The sequence below is a fragment of the Salvelinus sp. IW2-2015 genome, linkage group LG18 (genome assembly GCF_002910315.2).
Source record: "Salvelinus sp. IW2-2015 linkage group LG18, ASM291031v2, whole genome shotgun sequence".
Lineage (NCBI taxonomy): Eukaryota > Metazoa > Chordata > Actinopteri > Salmoniformes > Salmonidae > Salvelinus > Salvelinus sp. IW2-2015.
This window is the reverse complement of record NC_036858.1, coordinates 1,503,880-1,529,404: the sequence shown is the minus strand read 5'-3', so window position 1 is coordinate 1,529,404 and position 25,525 is coordinate 1,503,880. Positions and strand designations below refer to the sequence as shown.

Below are 25,525 nucleotides of genomic sequence, written 5' to 3'. Positions count from 1 at the left end.
CCATCTAGCCATCCGTCCAGTCAGGAGCTGCAGAAACCGCCAGCCCAGTTCAGGAGCTGCAGAGCCGCCAGCCAGTCAGGAGCTGCCGAGAGCCGCCAGCCGTCGAGTCAGGACGCTCCAGAGCCGCCAGCCAGTCATGAAGCTGCCCCATATCCAGTCTGAAGCTGCCTTCCACGTCATGAGCTGCCTTCCAGTCATGCGAGCTTGCCTTCCAGTCATGAGCTGCACTCCAGTCATGAGCTTGCCTCCAGTCATGAGCTGCCATATGAGTCCGGAGTGCATCTAGTCCGGAGCAACCATTCAGTCCAGAGCTGCCTCTGTCCGAGCTTCCCCTCTGTCCTAGCTGCCCTCTGTCCTGAGCTACCTCTCTGTCCTGGGCTACCTCTTCTGTCTGAGCTACCTCTCTGTCCTGAGTTGTTCTCCCTATTTAGGAGGGGCCTTGGTGAAGGTCCTGCGCTGGCGAGGGTCCCACTCAAGGGACGCTAAGGAGGGGGACAAAGACAATGGTGAGTGGTGTCCTCGTCCTGCGCCGGAGCCCGCACTGCGGACAGATGCCACCCAGACCCTCCCCTTGAGTTTTAGGGTGCGCCCGGAGTTCGGCACCTTGAGGGGGGTTCTGTCACGTTCCTGACCTGTTTTCTGTTGTTTTGATTGTTTAGTTGGTCAGGCGTGGTGGGTGGTAGTCTATGTTATGTGTTCTATGTTGGGTTAATGTGTTGCCTGATATGGTTCTCAATTAGAGGCAGGTGTTTGACGTTTCCTCTGATTGAGAACCATATTAAGGTAGGCTGTTCTCACTGTTTGTTTGTGGGTGACTGTTTCCTGGTCTGTGTTGTTTGCACCAAGGACTGTTCGTTGGTTCTTCGTTTCTGTCTTCCTGTTCAGTGCGTTCTTCGTTTATGTAGTTCTCAGTTCAGGTCAGTCTACGTCGTTTGTTTGTTTGTTTAATTCAAGTGTTTTCGTCAGTGTTCGTCTTGGCTTAATAAATTTATTGTGTCTACATACCTCCTGCGTGTTGGTCGATCCATGCTCCTCCTCGTCGAGGAGGAGGAATATGACGAACATTACAACAGTCCTGATTTATTTTTTCATTTTTGGAGGCTCAGACCACAGGTATTGATTTGGTTTGGTCTTTGACTCACAGTTCTTAGGAAGAATGTGAAGTATGAGTGCATCCTTACTGCCTGGTTATCCCTGCACACAATCTCTGTTGGTGCATTAATGACACACAGTGAGGACCGCCGAACAACCCCGCCTCCACCTAAGCCCACTCACAGCACTAGCGGCTGAATTACCCCACACACTCACTGGCAAGTCACTGTCACCACACACACTAGTCAACCACAGGAGCTGTCATCTGGCTGAGCCGGTCCAGAGGAGAGGGGAACTCGGACACACTCAGGGCAACCACAATTCTCTGATTAATGAGCAATGAGGCCACAACACACCCGACCTTGAGGAATTGAGGAGAGTATAAAGGAGAGGAGAGGCAGGAGAGGAGAGGCCGGAGTGAGATGGGGGAAAGAATAAAAAGGGATAGGAAAGTAGTGGGAGGACAGAAATAGAAAAAAAGGTAGAATTTACAGTTAAAGCGAAGGACTTAGCCACTCATGAACAGTGCTGTCCCAAGCCAGGCACCTCTACTGGCTTCCATAATAACCGAGAGGCATTGTACTGTCCCTGGAAAGAGCTGGAAAGAGGGGAGTGAGGGAGGGAGAGGAGAGGCGTGACTGACTGACCAACTGAGAACACAGCAGCTGAAGTGTTTATCCTCTGTGGTTCAACATCTCTGGAATGAATGTAACTGTAGAGAGAAAGGGAACACTCATTGTAAGACCTCGAAACTTCATAGTGATGGTAGGTATTCCCTCAAACTTAGGTATGTTGTTGTTGTCTGGGGAGTCGATGATTACAGTTGAGAATGTCACTGCTAGCAACAGCATTAGCCACGTTTAAGGCCCATGCTCTCTGTTTAGCCTTGTGATTTGGTTTCCCTAGCTGTCTTGCCAAACACCAAACGTGCGTATCTTTTGTTGTTTTATTAGGATACCCATTAACTGTTGCGAAAGCACAGCTCCTCATCCTGGGGTCCACACAAAAACATAGAACATGACATAATACAAGAACATTAAGAAACCATAGCCTACATATCAATACATACACCCAAATATCTGGGTCAAATAGAGGCGAGGCGTTGTGTCGTATGTTTGTTTTTTTTTAAACCAGCTCTGCAGTTCATTGAGCCAATATGAGATGGAAGGAAGTTCCGCTGCAATAATGGCTCTAGACCAGGCTAAAGGGCTTCGGCTTTCACATTACATTTATCGGATCTCTCTCTCTCTCTCTCTCTCCTCTCTCTCTCTCTCTCGCTCTCTTCTCTCTCTCTCCTCTCTCTCTCTCTCTCTCTCTTCCTTCTCTCTCTCTTCTCTCTCTCTCTCTCTCTCTCTCTCTCCTCTCTCTCCTCTCTCTCTCTCTCTCTCTCTCTCTGGCTCTCTCTCTCTCTCTCTCTCTCCTCTCTCTCCTCTCTCTCTCTCTCTCTCTCTCCTCTCTCTCTCTCTCTCCTTGTCACTTCTCTCTCTCTCCTTGTTCCTCACTCTGAAGCAGAGGCCTCATTGCCATACGTTTCTTCTCTGGTATTAATTCAACCATATCAACATTTCCTTCTCACAGCCATTCCTGTTTCCCCATTCTCATTCTCCTTTTCTCTTTCTTTCTCTCCTTCTCTTCTTAACTTTTCTTCTTCCCTTTTCCCAACAGAAAATGAAACTAAAAGCCAAATGCAGAAAAAAAATGGTCTGAAACCTGCAGTGCTATGTACCAGCCAGTCTCATCAGAGTTCACTGCCAATCGGTAGAATAGAGGCTGGCCCTGGCCATGGTCATGGAACCAGAGGTCTCTCTTGTTGTTGTCCGGGTACTAAGGCAAACCTGTAAACCTTGTGTTTGTGGGTGACTGTTTCCTGTCTCTGTGTTTGTGTTCTGCACCAGATAGGACTGTCTCGGTTTTCACGTTTGTTGTTTTGTATTGGTGTAAGTGTTCACAGTTCGTCAAATTAAACATGTTGAACACTAACTGCGTTGCATTTTGGTCCTCTCCTTCATCCCAGGAAGAAAGCCGTTACACAGACACCTTGACGGCCCTGAAATAACTTCATTGGACTCTATGTAAACTGGAAACCACATATCATGAGGCTGCATTTATTGTAGCAGGGGATTTTAACAAAGCTAATCTGAAAACAAGGCTCCCTAAATGTTATCAGCATATCGAATGCGCGACCCGGTCTGGCAGCATTCTGGATCATTGCTACTCTAACTTCCGTGACGCATACAAAGCCTTCCCTCGCCCTCCTTTTGGCAAATCTGACCACGATTCCATTTGTTGCTCCCAGCCTATATACAGAAACTAAAACAGGAAACGCCCYTGCTCAGGTCTGTTCAACGCTGGTCCGACCAATCTGATTCCACGCATCAAGATTGCTTCGATCACGTGGACTGGGATATGATCCGGATAGCCTCAGACAACAACATTTATGTATACGCTGATTCGGTGAGTGAGTTTATTAGCAAGTGCATCGGTGATGTTGTACCCACGTTGACTATTAAAACCTTCCCCAACCAGAAACCGTGGATTGATGGCAGCATTCGCGCAAACTGAAAGCGCGAACCACTGCTTTTAATCATGGCAAGGCGACCGGAAACATGACCGAATACAAACAGTGTAGCTATTCCCTCCGCAAGGCAATCAAACAAGCTAAGCGTCAGTATAGAGACAGAGTAGAGTAGAGTAGAGTCGCAATTCAACATCTCAGACACGAGACGTATGTGGCAGGGTCTACAGACAATCACGGATTATAAAAAGAAAACCAGCCCCGTCACGGACACTGACGTCTTGCTCCCAGACAAACTAAACAACTTCTTTCCTCGCTTGGTGGACAATACAGTGTCAACTGACATGGCCCACCTCCAAAATCTGCGGGCTCTCCTCCACCACAGCCAACGTGAGTAAAACATTTAAACGTGTTAACCTTCGCGAGGCTGCCGGCCCAGACGGCATCCCTAGCCGCGTCCTCAGAGCCTGCGCAGACCAGCTGGCTGGTGTGTTTACGGACATATTCAATTAATTCCCATCCCAGTCTGCTGTTCCCACATGCTTCAAGATGGCAACCATTGTTCCTGTTCTCAAGAAAACTAAGGTAACTGAGCTAAACGACTATCGCCCAGTAGCACTCACTTCCGTCATCATGAAGTGCTTTGAGAGACTAGTCAAGGATCATATCACCCCCACCCTACCTGACACCCTAGACCCACTTCAATTTGCTTATCACCCCAATAGGTCCACAGACGACGCAATCGCAATCACACTGCCCTAACTCATCTGGACAAGAGGAATACCTATGTAAGAATGCTGTTCATCAATTACAGCTCAGCATTTAACACRATAGTGCCCTCCAAACTCGTCATTAAGCTCAAGACCCTGGGTTTCGACCCCGCCCTGTGCAACTGGGTCCTGGACTTTCTGACGGGCCGCCTGCAGGTGGTGAGGATAGAAAACAACATCTCCACTCCGCTGATCCTCAACACTGGGGCCCCACAAGGGTGTGTTCTCAGCCCTCTCCTTTGCTCCCTGTTCACCCATGACTGCATGGCCATGCATTCCTCCAACTCAATCATCAAGTTTGCAGACAGTGGTAGGCTTGATTACCAACAACGATGAGACGGCCTACAGGGAGGAGGTGAGGGCCCTCGGAGTGTGGTGTCAGGAAAATAACCTCAKACTCAATGTCAACAAAAGAATGGAGATGACCCAAACCTAACTCCTAACCCTAAACCTTTCCCTAATTCTAACCTTAATTGTAACCCTAACCCTAAACGTATTCCTAACCCCTAAGCTTAAAATTGTCTTTGTCTTCATGGGGACGTGGGATATGTCACCACGAGGGACAATTTTCCTTGTTTTACCTACAGCACCCGATGCAATAGGAAGGCCAAAAAGATCATCAAGGACATTAACCACCCGAGCCACTGCCTGGTGACCCCGCTATCATCCAGAAGGCGAGGTCAGTACAGGTGCATCAAAGCTGGGACCAAGAGCCTGAAAAACAMCTTATATCTCAAGGCCATCAGACTGTTAACAAAATCGACGTGTAACCTGCACTTGTATCCAGACTGATGTAATGTACATAACAACCACAACAAGAGACTCGACTACTTTCAGTTCCAAAGCATCAACACTAGTAGTACAGCAGAGAATGGCTCAGACTGCACATGGGAATTTGANAACAACCACAACAAGAGACTCGACTACTTTCAGTTCCAAAGCATCAACACTAGTAGTACAGCAGAGAATGGCTCAGACTGCACATGGGAATTTGAACATGAATTAAGAAATAATAACTACAATACAACATTCAAGGTCAACAGGACAGTCCTTGCATCATAATCAGGAGATATACATGAGTAATTGATGAGTAAATGAGAAACTTTGCCATGAAATGAGCAGCAGCAGTACAGGACCCTCTAGACCAGCACATTAGACGGATAGCACATTGGACTCAGAACATCTAATTGTGTTGTTTCTCAATGAACAATTGTAATTTTGAGAGTAAAAAACAAAACAAAATCTAAAACCAGAAAGAATAAAACTGAGAAAATGTCATTTGGACAAAAAAATTACATATTTAATAGGTCCCCCCTTAGAGTTGTTTATTAACCATTATTTTAAACAGACAAATAACAGATAAACAGACAAATAACTGCGCATTACAACAGTGGTGTGCAGAGCGACATCTCGGTGCGAAACAACTCATCTATCCGTGTCACAGATGGGCTATTGAAGCAGACCACAACGGGACCACAACGGGACCACAAATGGACCACAACGGGACCACAAATGGACCACAACGGGACCACAACGGGACCACAACGGAACCACAAGGGGACCACAACGGGAGCACAACGGAACCACAACGGAACCACAACGGGACCACAACGGAACCACAACGGGACCACAACGGGACCACAACGGGTTACATTACTATCAGCCAAAAACAAGAAGAGGCTCCAGTGGGCACGCGATCAACACTAGACAATTGAAGAGTGGTGTATGTGCCCAACCGCCTGTATTCAGTCTTATGTAGCAACATTTGAAATGTTGTTTTTTACATTGGATTAAAATGGTAAGTCATACACTGCATTTGAGGAACAAAGGGAAAGTTATTCTGCTTTGAAAATTGATCAACCTGTGAGAAAATGGCCTTTCAATGTTTTGGTACCTAGTGGAGAGCACTTATTTGTCTACCCCCATTCAGCAGCATCATTCACAACCTCTTAAGCTTTAGTTCCACCAATCTCTTTAAGGGTTGATCTSAGTGTTCCGTCCTAACAACAGCAGTCAAGCTCCCTAGCTAACTGGCAAACAGTTGTCGCAGTGACATTCTATTGAAATGGACACTTGCATATTGAGTCTTTTGTTACGACATGTAGCTAGCTAGCTAAACAATGAACCATAATCACAACTCATGATGTTACTACCCTGCATGAATCTGCAAGTAGCTAACCAACCAGGATCAATGTTAGCTATTTAACAGTAGGCTATAACTAGCCAAGCAAATGGCTCTGAGATACGAATAATAAGATCATACATGTAACGTTGCCCTAGTTTGAAGATGTAATCTGGAGACAGGTGTTTTCTCCATCTCCTTAGCTATCATACATTAATTCCACTGATTTCAAAACTCGGTCTTCCAGAAAGTGGAGAGCAACACTTATGCAATTCTACTAAGCAACATATATTTTTTAAACCAGCTCAAATAGACAGAAGRGGTGCTATATGGCAGACCAATCCAAACTTATTCCTTGACATGTCCAGCCCACTCATTATCTCAGCCAATCATGGCTAGCGGGAAGGTTGCTGACTTTTTCTGTGGCTCGTAATTTATCAATATTATTTGTATATASAGATGGCATACACGTTTGTTATTAAGGCGCATGAAAGTTCACATGTTCCAGAAGGCATTTCTGCCAAAAAAAGCATTTTGATAAAAAACAATGTTCAAACATTATGTTCAAATGGCTCTCCAGGCTTTCCAGTGAAGTAGTGGAGGAACCAATTGCAGATAGCCCCTTTAAGTTGTTTCATCTAATTTTTTACACCTATGATGTCATTGTCACACATGTTGAGCATTAAAACAATTCTAACCTGGAAATCAGTCTGATTTGAATTCATTCTGAAATCAGACGGGGAATATCTCGCTCTCCACATCAAATCGTACACCTCTGTTCTAACAAAAGTAAAGCGATGTAAACATTGCATTTTAGTAGTGTATTCTGGGGCTCTTTCACCTCTGGAATGACCTACTACTTGTTTAGTGTTCTGGGAATCTAGCTTAGCCAAAGACAAATCAAAAGTAAAATCAATGTAGGCTTTGTCCCTTTAATTAAGTGCTTATGTTAGGACTGTCGTAGAAGAGAGATACGAGACGGTAGATTTTATGAGACGAAGAGACGAGAGAGAGTGAGACGGCCGAGGGAAGAGGTCGAGAGACGAGTCAGAGGGTAGGAGAGGGAGAAGAGAGAGAGAGAAGCGAAAGGACGAGACGAGGAGAGAGAGAGGAGAGAGAGAGAGAGAGAGAGAATGAGAGAGAGAGAGAAGAGAGAGAAGGAGAGCATGAGAGAGAGAGAGAGAGAGAGAGAGAGAGAGAGAGAGAGATGAGAGAGAGAGAGAGAGAGAGAGAGAGTGAGAGAGACTCTCCTTGAGTCTGCTGCTATTTCCCTGGGATCTTAGGCTAAGAAAATGTTTAAGTAAAATCAATGTATGCTTTGTCCTCGCCTTAGTGATTCTTTTAGGACTGCCAGTGTCATGACGTTGGGTTGGGGGCTAGGTTTACGACAGTCATCAAATACCTCTTTCCCCTTTTTCTCTCTCCCCACTATAACTGATGTGTGACATACAGGAAACCCATGGGTTAACATAGAGATTCTGGCTGGGTAACATCAGAATTTGGGGGAAATGAACTATATTCTGGTAATCCAACCAATACTGAACATATGCGGTGGTACTTAAGGTATATTATGTCAGTTCGGTGCCCTCTGACACATTTCTCATCAATGATAGAATGACAATAAACTCTACTGTAGAAAGTCTAAACGTCAGAGGTATCGGATTCACATGGAATTGTGTTTAATTTAAATGTTTGAATATGACATTATTTGTGAGAGGTAATGTAATTTTAAGCTTCCAAATGAGAGATCTGTACTTCTCATAAGTGTTCCTCTGCTCACAGTGGCCCGCCCCTGTGAAGAGGCATAGGGTTTAAACTTTTCAGACACACCCCTCTACCTCCACTATATAGAAGCCAGTGACCAAAAATGTGTAACTTCCTGTTCCGGGTACATTTTGGATGACGATTCCGATGTCAGATGGTTCAGACATAAACTACAGAACTAGGCCAACATCAGCATGGACTTTGATTGTGAATGGTATGAACTTTGAACTCGTGTTCACTACAGAAGTGATATCTCCTAGCCGTTGAGTGGCAACAGCTGCTACAAACGCAGGTTAGGAGGACAGTCCGAGTATCCCGTCTTCCACACACAACGTTACTACAACGTATCCCGTGACTACCAGAGACATTCTCCAAAGGACAGAGGACTCGGGTTGGCGATACGGCCTTCCATCTACCACCAACCTACTGAAGCGCAGCTCAGAGTAATATTTATTGCATTTTCTGTTTCAAATGGGCAGTAATTTAGAATGCATCAGATACTGTATTTACGACAGCACAGCTCGCCTATGTCCGAGTCTCCCGCTCTTTCACTAAGAGACAGCCCCTTTCCTTTGTGTAACAAGCTGTCATATCTATAACGCCCGCTAGGGACGTTTTTCTGTATGACGTAATTTGTGATCAAGTTATGATCTAATTGTATATGTGTGATTCTGTGTGATTAGTTAGGTATTTAGTAAATAAATAATTAAACCCAATTTTGTATTGCTGATTCAACTTGTTAGCCAGGATTCTTGCAGATAATCAAGGACTTACAACTTTCAGATGAGACTGAATAAAATGACGATTAATGTGACTGCTATTTAGTAAAATATTACTAAATCTTTAAGAGTTTATTCGAAAGATAACAGCTCTATAAATATTCTTTCGTGGTGTCCTCTCTAGTTAATTAATATTTACATGATTAGTTCAATCAGGTAATATTAATTACGGAGAAATTATTTTATAGAAATAGCATGTCATAGCAATCAATCTGGCATAGTCAAAGACACAACACAGGGATCTGTCCAGAACAGAGAAACAGTGTGTGTGTGTGTTGCATGCCTTCTCAACAGTTGGCATCAGGTAGGTTAGGGGTTGTGAAAGGGGGCATCCACTGTCTCCACCCAATCTCTTCTCCCACAGTTATTTTCTGGGACACTGCACTATACAACTTTATTTGATGGCAGAACATTCAGAGGCTCTAAGCTTGTAAGTACAGTAACTTATCTACTTAGATCATTGTGTGCGTGTGTGCGTTTGTGCGTGTGTGAGTGGCCTTAAGAAGCACTATTTTGCTCAAAGTCTTTTTTAATGCTGTGATGGTTGTTTAAGTGTGATGGTTACCAGGTGTGGAAAATGTGGTTTGTCAGGAACGGTGGTTAGTAGACCGGCGACGTCGAGCACCGGAGGGAGGAAGGAGGAGTAGACTTGACTGTTATTTGTCTATGATGCATTTGTTTCAGACATAAGGGCAATGAAATGTACCAATATTTACGTATAGTTGCATGTTTTCATAAGCTGGGTCCCAGGAAAACACACAATTTTATAATTTTGGGTCCCAGGCTGAAAAAGGTGAAGAACCCCTGGTTTACATGAACAAAATCGACGTGTAACCTGCACTTGTATCCAGACTGATGTAATGTAAAAAACAACCACAACAAGAGACTCGACTACTTTCAGTTCCAAAGCATCAACACTAGTAGTACAGCAGAGAATGGCTCAGACTGCACATGGAATTTGAACATGAATAAAGAAATAAAAACGACAATATAAAATTCAAGGTCAACAGTTGGCATCAGGTAGGTTAGAGTTGTGAAAAGGGGGCATCCACTGTCTCCACTGAACCTCTTCTCCCACAGTTATTTTCTGGGACACTGCACTATACAACTTTATTTGATGGCAGAACATTCAGAGGCTCTAAGCTTGTAAGTACAGTAACTTATCTACTTAGATTTGTGTGTGTGTGTGTGCGTGCGTGTCGTGTGCGTGTGTGGTGTGTGTGTTGTTGTGTGTGTGTGTGTGTGTGTGTGTTGTGTGTTGTGGTTAAATTCTGTACTACCAAATGAGGAGAGAGACAAACTTCACACACCAGTCAGAGTTATACTTAAACTACATCTTTGATAATAAGAGCTTTGCAATAGCACTGACTTTCAATGATTCGCCATTTCTAATGAACCGTTGAGAGTCACAACACAAAAGAACAAAGATCTTTTATAGCCAAGATGCACCCCTCTCAACCTACTGTACATGACGAACAAACAGATACATAGAATGGTCACAAGGTTAAGATTTGTATGAAAGGTATCTATAATACATAGCAGACAGCAACTGCTGTGTCAACAGTTTTCATAGTAAAGACCAGTGTCTGGTCCTCCTACTCCAAACTGGAACCGTCTCACCCTGGTACGGTATAGAACAGAACCATTAGCTCATGTTATCTGGAATGCTCTTTAGGTTTTATCACCCAAAGACATCGTAAATCTCCCCTGTCAGTGTTATCTCATAGAGGCCCTCCTCAGTAGAACACACACACAATAGTTAACAGAATACCTCATTCTGTCGAATAAAACAACCATTATAACACAATACAAGCATTATAACATAATCCTGCAATTTCTCTGACAGGTTTTTGTGTTGTGTTGTGTGTGTGTGTGTGTGTGTGTGTGTGTGTGTGTGTGTGTGTGTGTGTGTCTGTGTGTGTGTCCTTAAGAAGCACTATTTTGTATTTTTTTATGCGTGTGTGTACAGTGTGTGTGTGTGTGTGTACAGTACTGTATTTATACTTGAGATATTGTCTTTCAACTGGAAAATTAAAACAAACTCCTTGAGTGGAACTTTAAAACTATTCAGATTCACCCAGAATTTATCCTGACCTGTTCTTAAGTATCACAACTCCACAGTTGCCACGACTACAGATCAGGCCTGTGGTTAATTCCAGTACCTTCAAGACATAGACTGTATGATTCAAGCACTAGGCCTATGTCCAATCTGATGTAGGTTAATGTAGATTAATATATAAGCTARTCATGTTTTGTGGTATTTGTTCTTTGTGCTTTAGGACACATGGCAAAATGTTTCTGCTGTTACTGTGTCTCGGTTTGGTCACGTCTAACGACCAGTCAGGAATGAAAGGTACATTTAAACTGCACACTTCATACATTATTATGGTTGTTATGAGTGAGAAAGTTATAGAGGGTCAAAGATCATACCCCCAAGACAAGCTAACCTCCCCTGTTATTGGTGTTGCTGAGGGGTTCATCATCGTGGTAGCAAACACATTATTGTAGAAGTGTTTGGAAACATATGGTATTGTTATTTATAATAAAAGTGACTCCAAAATGACATAACACAATATTTACCATTAATTTCTATTGAGCAGAAAAGAACTGAAACACAACCAAAACTAACTACAAATGCATCCAACAAGTTTGTAGAGTCACAAGCTTGATGTAGTCAATACGTGCAAGGAATATGGGACCAAACACTAAACATTCCTTAAATAAGCAAACGTATTATTATTTTTTTTACGGCTATCCAGGGGCGCACTCCAACACTCAGCGTATGCATTGGGTAGAATTACCCTCTTACCTTTATGTGCATTAAACAAGAGGGGGGAGGGGGTTCTACTAAGCTACAGTGCATTCGGAAAGTATTCGTTGTGAGACTCAAAATTAAGCTCAGGTGCATCCTGATTCCATTGATCATCCTTGAGATGTTTCTACAACTGTGATTGGAGTCCACCTGTGGTAAATTCTATTGATTGGACATGATTTGGAAAGGCACACACCTGTCTATATAAAGTCCCACAGTTAACAGTGCATGTCAGAGCAAAAACCAAGCCATGAGGTCGAAGGAATTGTCCATAGAGCTCAGAGACAGGATTGTATCAAGGCACAGATGAGAAAGGGTACCAAAACATTTCTGTAGTATTGAAGGTCCCCAAGAACACAGTGGCCTCCATCATTCTTAATTGGAAGAATTTTGAACCAGCCTTCACTCTTCCTAGAGCTGGCCGCCCGGCCAAGCTGAGCAGTCGGGGGAGAAGGGCCTTGGTCAGGGAGGTGACCAAGAACCCGATGGTCACTCTGACAGAGCTCTAGAGTTCCTCTGTGGAGATGGGAGAATCTCCAGAAGGACAACCATCTCTGCCGCACTCCATCAATCAGGCCTTTATGGTAGAGTGGCCAGATGGAAGCCACTCCTCAGTAAAAGGCACATGACAGCCCGCTTGGAGTTTGCCAAAAGGCACCAGAAGGACTCCAAGACCATGAGAAACAAGATTCCCTGGTCTGAATGCCAAGCATCACGTCTGGAGGAAACCTAGCACCATCCCTATTGTTAATACATTTTCCTTTTAGAGAGTAACACAAAAAATGTAAAATACGTCAAGGGGTATGAATAGTTTTTGGAAGGCACTGTACATGCTTATTGTTTGCTCTAGCATGCCCACAAGCCTTAGAAGACTTGTCTGAATGTAGCCCAGTACCACTGATTTAATATCCATAAACACTCAATATTATGAAAATGATGAACTGGAATGACATTTACGCTAACGGGTGGCCATAAAGAACTAACTAAAAGCCACGCCTCCAATAAGCCATGCCTTTAATCTGACAGTCTGTCACCTCTACAATATATTAATAAAATGGTTCAACATTTATCCCCTCACATTACAAAAAGTTTCCAGTTTGAACTTTTACACAGAGGTTCTTCTACTCCAGGACCTGCAAAGGTTCCGCTGGTGTGGCAAACCAAAAGGTTCTTCCAGGCAGCTTTACTTCTAAGAGTGTACAGTCATTATTGCTCATCTTTARGAAGGGTGTTAATCATTTCAGGACACCACTGAATGATAATGTACATATGAATGTGAATGCACACGTTTGTCATTGTATGTACAGTATATGAACACGTTTATCATAATGTAAAATTGTACTGGAACAATGCTATGATATTATGTTGCATGTTCATTCCTTGATATAGTTTGATACCCAATATTATCCATTGATATCCTTTCATTCATTGATATCCTTTCATTCATTGARATCCGATATTATGTTGCTTGTTCATTCATTCATGTCCCTGTTTGTTTTCCAGGGGTTAACGTAACGTGTGAAAATCAATCGGTTGTAGCAGGACAGAACCACAACCTGACATGTAGAGTGGATTACCGTAATGCAGATCAGAAGAATAAAGGATGTAAAACTGACCGGTATTTCTGGAAGCATAAATCAGAAACTCCAATACAAAATTGTGATTGTACAAAAGATTGTACAAAAGATTGTAAAATTACAATAACAACCAAAAGCTACTTTTTTTAGATGAAAAATGTTACCGAAGCTGATGAGGGAAACTACACTTTTACCATTAACACAGACTGTGGAAACGGAAAAGGCTCATTGAATGTTTCTGTTACATGTGAGTACAACGTTAATATACAGTGACCAGTGTTACGTGGGTTAACTGGGTTCATGTGATATGACCAGGAAAAGGTCCACTAATTCAAAATAAATGTGATAATACAGTATTCATATACAGTTGAAGTCAGAAGTTTACATACACCTTAGCCTCCCAAAGTACGATCTTTGTCCCCATGTGCAGTTGCAAACCGTAGTCTGGCTTTTTTATGGCGGTTTGTTAAGTTTGTTAACAAGACATTTATGGAGTGGTTGAAAAACAACGTTTAATGACTCCAACCTAAATGTATGTAAACTTCCGACTTCAACTGTACACTGAGTGTACAAAACATTAGGAACACCTGCTCTTTCCATGACATAGACTGACCAGGTGAATCCAGGTGAAAGCTATGATCCCTTGTTGATGTCACTTGTTAAATCCACTTCAATCAGTGTAGATGAAGGGTTAGGAGACAGGTTAAAGAAGGATTTTTATTTATTTAGCCTTGAGATTAATGAGACATGGATAGTGTATGTGTACCATTCAGAGGGTAAATGAGCAAGACAAAAGATTTAAGTGCATTTGAACGAGGTAGTAGGTGCCAGAAGCACCGGTTTGAGTGTGTCAAGAACTGCAACGCTGCTGGGTTTTTCACACTCAAAGGTTTCCTGTGTGTATCAAGAATGGTCCACCACCCAAAGGACATTCAGCCACCTTGACACAACTGTGGGAAGCATTGGAGCCAAGATGGGCCATRATCCCTYTGGAARGCTTTCMACACCTTGTAGGATCCATGCCCCGATGAATTGAGGCTGTTATGAGGGCAAAAGGGGGTGCAACTCAATATTCGGAAGGTGTTCCTAATGTGTTGTACACTCAGTGTATAAATTCCATATGGGGCTTGATACTTTAACGTTTGTGCTAAATTTTCTTTCTTTTCTCAGTGGGAAATGACAGACCTGTGCTGTTAAAACAGGTATCGTCAGGTCCCATATCGTCATTATCATCACTGTTCTGGGTGTTCTACTGTTTCTCATCACTTCTGGTTATGGCAGAAGATTGATGGGTCGACTTCCTTGAGAAAAATGCTGACAAGAGCCCTGAAGCTACCGGAGAGGCCCTAAACCTGGAGCCTGCATAACATTCAGTTCATGGAGGAGACGTGTGTGTGTGTGTGTGTGTGTGCGTGAGTTAATTATTCTATCCTTGTGGGGACATATCCCACGTCCTCATGAAGACAAAGGCTATTTTAAGCTTAGGTTTAGGGTTACAATTAAAGTTAGGAGTTAGGTTTGGGTTAGGGGTTAAAGTTATGGTTATGGTAAAGGTTAGGGTTAGGGTAAGGGTTAGGGTTAGGGTTAGGGAAAATATGACTTTGAATGTAAATAAATGTTAGTTACCCACAAGGATAAAATAATGTGTTTGTGGCTTGTTAGTAGTTGTTTTCAAAAATATTTTTTGCACCAAAGTTAATGGAATTAGTTTCTGTTTCAAATCACTAATAACAGTTATTCACTGACTTGACTAGTGTAAATACCACTKCAGTAKAATGCACATTTATAMTGACTAATGCATTGTTACACATAGCCTGTTCACTACCATARAATAACTGAGAATGTGAATTAATKAATATAAATAACGRTACACAAATTTTAAAAAGCCTTAAAGGACAATATTCKTCTMTATAATCAACACCAAWGRTGGAAGATAACAYGTCGGTCMGCATAAACTGCATTGTCATAACCTTCACTAAGCTTGTTTAAAAAGGCAGTTGGTTTTGGTCTGCACAGTGCCTTCAGAAAGTATTCATACCCCTTAACTTAATGAATTCAAAATGGATTAAATCGAAGTATTTTCTCACCCATCTACACACAATACCCCATAATGACAGAGTGAAAACATGTTTTTAGAAATGTTTACACATTTATTGCAAATGAAATACAGAAATATCTCATTTACATAAGTAATCAAGCKCCTATGTCAATACTTTGTAGAAGCACCCTTGGCAGTGATTACAGCTGTGAGTCTGTCTGGGTAAGTCTCTAAGAGATTTCCACACCTGGATTGTTCAACATTTGCCCATTATTCATTTCAAAATTCTTCAAGCTCTGCCAAATTGGCTGTTGATCATAGCTAGAGAACCATTTTCAGGTCTTGCAATAGATTTACTCTCTTCTTGGTATGCAACTCCAGTGTAGATTTGGCCTTGTGTTATTGTCCAGCTGAAAGGTGAATTCKTCTCCCAGTGTCTGGTGTATTGGATTTGCATAAAAAATAACACTTTGTATTCAGGACAAAAACTTAACTGCTTTGCCATGTTTATTGCAGTACTACTATAGTTCCTCGTTTCAAACATGATGCATGTTTTGGAATATTTTTTATTCTGTACAGGCTTCCTTTTCACTCTGTCAATTATTATTATTTATTTACCTTWATTTAACTAGGCAGGTCAGTTAAGAACAAATTCTTATTTACAATGACAGCCTACCAGGGAACAATGGGTTAACTGCCTTGTTCAGGTGCAGAACGACAGATTTTTACCTTGTCAGCTCAGGGATTCAAGCCAGGAACCTATTGGTTAATGGCCCAACACTGTAACCACGAGGCAACCTGCCGCCCCATCAAACTAGTCAATTAGGTTAGTATTGTGTAGTAACTACAATGTGTTTGATCCATCCTCAGTGTTCTCCTATCACAGCCATTAAACTCTGTAACTGTTTTAAAGTCARCATTAGCCTCATTGTGAAATCCATGAGCGGTTTCCTTCCTGTCTGACAACTGAGTTAGGCAGGACGTCTGTATCGTTGTAGTGACTGGATGTATTGATACACCATCCAAAGTGAAGTTAGTAACTCCACCATGCTCAAAGGGATATTTAATGTCTGCTTTTTGTTTGACCTTACTACCAATAGGAGCCCTTTGCAAGGCATTTGGAAAACCTCCCTGGTCTTTGTGCTTGAATCTGTGTTTGAAATTCCCTGCTCGTCCGAGGGACCTTACAGATAATTGTATGTGTGGGGTACAGAGATGAGGTAGTCATTAAAACAATCATGTTAAACACTATTATTGCACACAGAGTGAGTCCATGCAACTTATGTGATTTGTTAAGCAAATGTGTTTACTCCAGAACTTATTTAGACTTGTCATAACAAAGGGGTTGAACACTTTTTGACTCAAGACATTTCAGATTTTCATTTTTAAATTATTTGTAAAACTTTTGAAAAACTTAATTCCACTTTGACATTATGGGCTATTGTGTGTGGACCAGTGACCCAAACATCTCAGTTTAATCCATTTAAATTCAGGCTTTAACACAACAAAATGTGGACGAAGTCAAGGGGTGTGAATACTTTCTGAAGGCACTGTATCATTTGATGTGTTGTATTATTCTGCAAAACTCACACAATCAGTGTTTTACCACTAAGCTTGTTTTGTAATATTGATGTAATATTCTGAATGGGAATTTTGTMATGAATATCGTTATTGATTTATGTACAAATACACTTTAGGAAATAACCAGTCGTTATAACCAGTCGTTATAATGTTACTCTCATATAGAGCTTGTTGTCTTGTATTTAATTATTATCTACACCAATAATGTATATTTCAGACATCACAGTACATACAGTAGCTCGCAGGTTGACATTTATTYGGATGACTCATGTASTGGAGGCAGCTCTGCAGAGTGGTCACTAGCTGGCACAACAACAAAGTCATAAAACCTAACCCTAACTTTAACCCTAACTTTAACCCTACATAGCACATTTGAGATCAACATTTTTACATCTACAGTGTTAAATGTAACACTTAATGTGTATATGTGACCCATCAAAATAGTATTATTAAACAAACACTGTTCAAAGATTTGACAAACTAACACCCCTAAAGCGTTGGTTCCCTAACACCATGGGTGTTGCAAATTCAGACTTTAATTAACACTAGTAGAAATGATACWYCTACCCTTTTAATTTTATTCCATAACYCAGTATTTTGGGGGAGAGTGTTGTTTTAACACTGTAAGCCCATCTGCATTTTTAACTCAAATACTTCAATGAAAAGTTAAATGAAAAGTAATTGTTACTTAAAATGACTCCAAACTAAATGAGAAGTCAAATCAACGACATTATAAATGCTCTACTGCATGTTGATGTTTGTGAATTGATTTTAATATCTATGTTTTTTCAAGTACATTGAGTGATTTATTGATTAAACTTATGCTGCACAAAGATCAATAAAAAATGTCTAAACTAATCATTTAGTATTTTTGCACCCTTACTAAAATCGTTGTTCCAGTTGAAATGGCTTTGTCTCCTCACACTGTTCTGAACCGTGGCAGTCATTATGAATGCAGGTTGCGGGTGAATAGAAATTCCAACTGTTGGATATCCTGGCTGGATTCCAATAGGAATAACACATCACTTTGCAAGCCTGCATAATGTGACTTGCAGGTACAGTGGGGCAAAAAAGTATTTAGTCAGCCACCAATTGTGCAAGTTCTCCCACTTAAAAAGATGAGAGAGGCCTGTAATTTTCATCATTGGTACACTTCAACTATGACAGACAAAATGAGAAAAAAAATTCCAGAAAATCACATTGTAGGATTTTTTATGAATTTATTTGCAAAGTTATGGTGGAAAATAAGTATTGGTCAATAACAAAAGTTTATCTCAATACTTTGTTATATACCCTTTGTTGGCAATGACAGAGGTCAAACGTTTTCTGTAAGTCTTCACAAGGTTTTCACACACTGTTGCTGGTATTTTGGCCCATTCCTCCATGCAGATCTCTCTCTAGAGCAGTGAGTTTTGGGGCTGTTGCTGGGCAACACGGATGAAAATTGCTGTTGCTGTGCAACAATGATGAAAATTACAGGCCTCTCTCATCTTTTAAGTGGGAGAACTTGCACAATTGCACAAATTGCACCATTTCAACTGGTCCTAATCCAGGCACTTGTCATCTCCCGTCTGGATTACTGTAACTCGCTGTTGGCTGGGCTCCCTGCCTGTGCCATTAAACCCCTACAACTCATCCAGAACGCCGCAGCCCGTCTGGTGTTCAACCTCCCCAAGTTCTCTCACGTCACCCGCTCCTCCGCTCTCTCCACTGGCTTCCAGTTGAAGCTCGCATCCGCTACAAGACCATGGTGCTTGCCTATGGAGCTGTGAGGGGAACGGCACCTCCGTACCTTCAGGCTCTGATCAGGCCCTACACCCAAACAAGGGCACTGCGTTCATCCACCTCTGGCCTGCTCGCCTCCCTACCTCTGAGGTACAAGTTCCCGCTCAGCCCAGTCAAAACTGTTCGCTGCTCTGGCACCCCAATGGTGGAACAAACTCCCTCACGACGCCAGGTCAGCGGAGTCAATCACCACCTTCCGAGACACCTGAAACCCCACCTCTTTAAGGAATACCTAGGATAGGATAAGTAATCCTTCTAACCCACCCCCTTAAAAGAGTTAGATGCACTATTGTAAAGTGGTGTTCCACTGGATATCATAAGGTGAATGCACCAATTTGTAAGTCGCTCTGGATAAGAGCTCTTGCTAAATGACTTAAATGTTAAAAAAAAAAAAAAAAAAAAAAATGTAAATTGGTGGCTGACTAAATACTTTTTTACCCCACTGTAAGTAAGTCACTGTAAGGTCTAAACCTCTTGTATTCGGCGCATGTGACAAATAAAAAATGTATTTGAGGTAGGGTTCCAAAATCTTTATTAATTTTCCAAGTTTTCCAGAAGTCCCATTTGGAAGATTCCTGGAAACCCTACAAACAGAATTCGTTTTTTTATCTGGGAATTTTGCAACCCTATTTACAGGCCTGACGTGGCTGTAAATCATCAGTGTCAGGCCAATAGTGATGTTACGTTTCATACCATGCTCTGAGGCGTGCGTCGAAAATGCTAAGTATCCATCTTCGAAGCAGTTTGCCGATGCGTGTTTCACTTTATCAGAAGCTTCGTTTGATCACATGCTTTTTCAAACTGTGTTACAAAATGCGATATCTCACATAAAACTGGGCTTCACTGAGTTCGTTTAATGGAGGACTACCATTTTATGACTATGTTTCACACACCCACACACCACATATCCTATTTAAACCTTTACAGTTCAAATCCTTTATTTGAATCCCCTCATCTTTACAGTCAGGCCCAGTGTATGGCGTCATAGTGACAGAGAAAGGACAGTGTGGGGGGCAGCAACAGAACAGATTCTATGGCTCTGAGGTAATTTCCTATCTGTGGGGACAAAACATCAGTGTCCTAACATTCCTGCATCTGTATTGGTTAAATAATTAACACATTGTGGGAAGACTTCCGGGAAATCCCACACCGGACCAGAAAATTCCAATATGGTGTAATTGTAGATCACAATTCTTGATGTGGTTGTTCCTTGATATTAGGAAAGGCCCGTTGGTGCCAGTCATTGATCAGTCCATTGATACCAGCTATGGTCAGTTCCAGTTTTATGAGATTTATGGTTTCTCGACACAGATTACTTGTTTACATTGTAGGTTAGGATAACTAACATGACAACAAATCTCTAGCCACTTTATTATAAATTGGATGTAATAAATGTATCACTAGTCACCATAAACAATGCCATTTTATATAATGTTATTAACATACCCTACATAACTCATCTCACGTGTATATACTGTACTCTATACCATCTACTGCATCTTGCCTATGCTGCACGGCCATCGCTCATCCATATATTTATATGTATATATTCTTATTCATTCCTTTACACTTGTGTGTATGAGGTAATTGTTAGATGACTTGTTAGATATTACTGCACGGTCGGAACTAGAAGAACTTGCATTTCGCGACACTTGCATTAACATCTGCTAACCATGTGTATGTGACCAATAAAATTTGATTTGATTAGGATAAGTAACGGGGCAGGTTAGGAGAATTAAGTTAAGGTTAGGTAAAAGGTTTAGATGCAATGATTTTTTTTAAACTGACTTGCCTAGTTAATTAAATAAAGGTTTTTATTTAAAAAAGTGAAATAATTTTTGTAATATCCTTGCTATCCTTGCTAGGCTGCACAGTATTGTCTTTTATCGATGGCGGTTATGATATCGTTTAGGACCTTGAGTGTGGCTGGGGTGCACCCATGACCAGCTCTGAAACCAGATTGCATAGCGGAGAAGGTACGGTGGGATTCTAAATGGCCGGTGATCTGTTTGTTAACTTGGCTTTCGAAGACCTTAGAAAGGCAGGGTAGGATGGATGTAGGTCTGTAACAGTTTAGGTCTAGAGTGTCTCCCCCTTTGAAGAGGGGGATGACCACGGCAACTTTCCGATCTTTGGAGATCTCAGACGATACAAAAGAGAGAGGTTGAACAGGCTAGTAATATGGGTTGCAACAATTTTGGTGGATCATTTTAGAAAGAGAGGGTCCAGATTGTCTAGCCAGTAGGGGTCCAGTCTCGTACCGACTCCCGACACATTCATTACTACGGGACAGCTGGAGATCGAATTTGAATATTGAAATATTGAAATGTTGCAAATGTCGTAGAGACAGACAGCAAGGTTTATACAAATCTCTGCTGTTGTAAACTAAATGTTAGTCTAAAACAAATGGGAGATAATGTCTGGAATTGATTTGAGAGGCTTTTTATAGTGGATATCAAATTGCCTGGCTGGGCTGATGAGACAGTGGATTGCTCAGTCGGATGGACCACAATAGAAGCTGGTGGAATAGACACCGACTGGAATGCGTTTAAAACCAATCAGCATCCAGGATTAGACCCACCCGTTATATAAATAAATATTATCTCGAGGTCTGAGTTAGGGTTGCAAAGGGTCGGAAACTTTTCAGGAAATTTACTGAAATTTACCTGAAATTTTCCATGGGAAGTTAAGCCAGGGAATTTGGGGAATTTTGCTTAAATTCAGCAAAAAAAGTTAGCTTATAACAGTGAACCTTTTTTGTGGGATACATAAGGCAATTGTGGCATATTTTGGTTAAACTAGCCCCAATTCAATGGAATTGCAATCCTCTGCATGCATAGTATGCAAGGTTAAATAAAATAAAAATGTAAAAGTGCATTCTTCCATTTAGTCAAATGGCTACTGTTAGCATTTACCTAGGGGTCATGATTGGGGCTGTACAAATGTTTGGTGTATTAGAATAATTGACAAATAAGGACGTAAGGAACGAACCCTAACACTACCCAGACTATTTGCAGTGCCCCCCCCCCCATTTACACCACTGCTACTCTCTGTCGTCATCTATGCATAGTCACTTTAATAACTCTACCTACATGTACATACTATCTCAAATAACTGGTGCCCCCGCACATTGACTCTGTATCAGTACCCCCATGTATATAGTCTCGCTATTGTTATTTCACTGCTGCTCTTTAATTACTTGATACTTTTATATCTTATTCTTAACTGAATTTTTTTTAACTGCATTTTGGTTACGGGCTCGTAAGTAAGCATTTCACTGTAAGGTCTACACCTGTTGTATTCGGCGCATGTGAGTAATACAATTTGATTTGGCCATTTATTTTGTGCCAGGGGACAACAGCTGTTGACAACTGTAGCATTTAGCTAAACTCAAATTTATTTCAAATCAAATGTATTTATAAAGCCCTTCTTACATCAGCTGATATCTCAAAGTGKTGTACAGAAACCTAACCCTTTTCCAAGAAACACCCAGAATTGCAATTACATCATATTGGAATTTTCTGGTCCATGCTGGGATGTCCCCTAAATTTTCCCACTCTTGTTTTAGTTCATTTAAACCAGACAGCTGCAGGGTCTAACATGCTGCCCAAACCGGACGCGCGCATGTTGATTTTGTACCCCCACCCTAGATACGACCAGGCTACACACAATGAAATACCAAAACAAACTCTGAACCAATTATACTAATTTGGGGACAGGTCGAAAATCATTAACCATTTATGGAAATGTAGCTAGCTTGCTGTTGCTAGCTAATTTGTCCTGGGTTTATAAACAATGGGTTTTTATTTTACCTGAAATACACAAGGTCCTCTACTCCGACGATTAATCCACACATAAAACGGTAAACCGAATTCCTTTTCTCTTCCTTCTTCGGGCTTCTTCTTCTATGAMGTTTAATGGCGGTTTGCATCCAATTTGTTGCATTACCGCCACCTACTAGACTGGAGTACAACTCCCTTGTTCTTTGCTTGAAAAATAAAAATGTACTAAATACATGTTGTTTTTTACTTTATTTAACTAGGCAAGTCAATTAAGAACAAATTTTTATTCACAATGGCAGCCTAGGAACAGTGGGTTAACTGCCTTGTTAATGGGCAGAACAACAGATTTTCAGGGATTTGATCTAGCAACCTTTCGGTTACTAGCCCAACGCTCTAACCACTAGGTTACCTGCCACACCTCTAATATTACTCACTAATTTAAAAATTATATAAAATAAAATTAACACCACCCTACTCCACTAATTAAATGTATTTATTTCGACCTCATGCCATCACCCTGAAAGGATGGGAACCACCACTTAACACACCCTGTAACTCTTCTGATGTCAAGTCTCACACCCAAATACCTCTGCAGCTGCCACAACCTCCATTTTCTGCGACTTCAGTTCCATCCCTGCAGTACAGGGATGGTCGGCTATGTAAACTTTAACATTGATTTATCCTGCAATAGATGTCGTTCTATTGGTAACATACATATTTTGTCTTCTTCTAATGCCACTTAAGGGGAAAGTAATCTAAATGTAACGGAATGTAATCAGATTACATTAACGAGTTAGTGATTACAATTTGATGATTACAATACTTTAATGATTACAATACTGATTACAATTTGGGACAGGTACCTAGTAACGGATTACATTTAGAAAGTAACCTACCCAACTCTGCTAACCTGCCACATTAGTTATTCTAACCTGCCATGTAAACAACCATCTGGAGCGACAAATCATCAGTATTACCACACTGCCAACAGTTCCCACACTGGCAACAGTTCCCAGCTGGTTTAAAAATAACTATTTCTCCTTTAAAAAAAAGGGAGAATTCAGACAGAAATAGAAGCAAGTCAAAAGTGCACAAGAGAGCATGTAGACAAATACATTTCATAGAAAAAAATGCTTTATTATATTAACAACATCCATAAGCAAAATTGGACTGTGTGTGTGTGTCCATCCAGATTGCACACATCAGTAGATTCCGTAAGTGTGCTCCTGTCCGTCTCTGTACCTGTCCAGGTACCGTAGGGGCTGTCCATGAGGGTACTTCACCTGAGGAGGGTGGTACACAGGAGGCCGCTCAAACTCAAACACGGGCTCTTTCATGTCTGAGGGACCGAGAGAGAGAGAATGGGTGAATCTCATGTCACTCCACCCAGATGACCTCCTAAGAGAAAAGACGATCTGTGCGTTCCACATTGCAGCCGACTTAAATGAGGAGTCAAGACTGACTGATCTATAAATCACCTCGCATCATTAATAACTGCTCAATATTGTTCGTAGATCAGTCAGTCACAAATTACCCATAAAAACCTCACGTTTTTCCTGCTCTCAAACATGGCCTAGTGTTCGAGAGCATTAAATCCATGATGAATTGTGGGTAAATGGTCACTGACAGTCAGTTGGCAGCAGTTGTCTGCACTGTCAGCTGCAATGTTGAAAAAGTCCCATGTTGACTTCCCCCGGGAAGGCAATCAGTCCATTACAACATTATAGCCGATGATGTCACCTCAGGATATGATAGGATGGGAGGGTTCTTCCTTCAGATCCTGTAGCCTATGAACACTTATCACAAAATCAACCACACACTAAAGCGTTCCCAGAAAGAGTATAACTCAAGGTCCACGATTTTCTTGTAAAGAGACATGTCTGCAATCGCTGAGCTGCAATAGAGACAAGATGCCACAGTACACACATTGCAATGAGTGTATACCAAAGTATACTGAACAAAAATATAAAACGCAACATGTAAAGTATTGGTTTCATGAGCTGAAATAAAGGTTCCCAGAAATGTGTTTATATCCCTGTTGGAAAGCATTTCTCCTTTGCCAATATAATCCATTCCCCCGACAGGTGTGGTATATCAAGAAGCTGATTAAACAACACGCTCATTACACAGGTGCACCTTGTGCTGGGGCCAATAAAAGGCCACTAAAATGTGCAGTGTTGTCACACAACACAATGCCACAGATGTCTCAAGTTGAGGAAGTGTGCAATTGCAGAAATGTCCACCAGAGCTGTTGACAGAGAATGTAATGTTAATTTCTCTACCATAAGCCACCTCCAATGTAGTTTTAGAGAATTTGACAGTACGTCCAACTGGCCTCACAACCGCAAACCACGCCAGCCCAGGACCTCCACATCCGGCTTCTTCACCTGCGGAATCGTCTGAGACCCGCCACCCAGACAGCTGATGAAACCGAGGAGTATTTCTGTCTGTCATAAAGCCCTTTTGTGGGGAAAAACTTACTCTGATTGGCTGATTAGCCAAGTGGGTGGACCTATGCCCTCCCAGGCCCACCCATGGCTGCGCCATTTCCCAGTCATGTGAAATCCATAGATTAGGGCCTAATTCATTTATTTCAATTGACTGATTTCCTTATATGAACTGTAACACAGTAAACTCATTGAAATTGTTGCATGTTGCTTTTATATATTTTTGTTCAGTATACATGTGCACACATCAAATTGCCGCCAACATTCCCAAAGGTTCAGCCAAACTAATAAAACTTGTGTGTACTTACCGAGTATGTTATGGAAAGTGTTGGTAACAGACTGGTCCCACTGACTCTGGAAGAAGGAGAGGCCTGCTGGAGTCATGCTGTCCTGGTGCTTCCTGTAGAACTCTACGGTCTTAAAGCTCCGCTCTGACAGAGACACACTTGGGGAACAGAGAG

The 25,525-nt window shown here is 41.7% G+C and overlaps 2 protein-coding genes across 2 annotated transcripts in view; both read right to left on the bottom strand.

Annotated features, from left to right (window-relative positions):
* The window catches only part of mmp25b (matrix metallopeptidase 25b), a 105,040-nt gene extending 82,303 nt beyond the window's left edge, over positions 1-22,737 (bottom strand). The window contains exon 1 of the mRNA XM_070448232.1: positions 22,648-22,737. Within this exon, the coding sequence (XP_070304333.1) occupies positions 22,648-22,691 (44 nt within the window). The 5' untranslated portion in view covers positions 22,692-22,737. The remainder of the gene's footprint in view (positions 1-22,647) is intronic.
* Positions 22,738-23,666: 929 nt separating this feature from the next.
* Positions 23,667-25,525, bottom strand: part of mrpl38 (mitochondrial ribosomal protein L38) — a 4,060-nt gene continuing 2,201 nt past the window's right edge. The window contains exons 8-9 of the mRNA XM_024007230.2: positions 25,373-25,509; positions 23,667-23,956 (exon numbers count right to left, since the gene is read on the bottom strand). Of these exons, the coding sequence (XP_023862998.1) occupies positions 23,820-23,956; positions 25,373-25,509 (274 nt within the window). The 3' untranslated portion in view covers positions 23,667-23,819. The remainder of the gene's footprint in view (positions 23,957-25,372; positions 25,510-25,525) is intronic.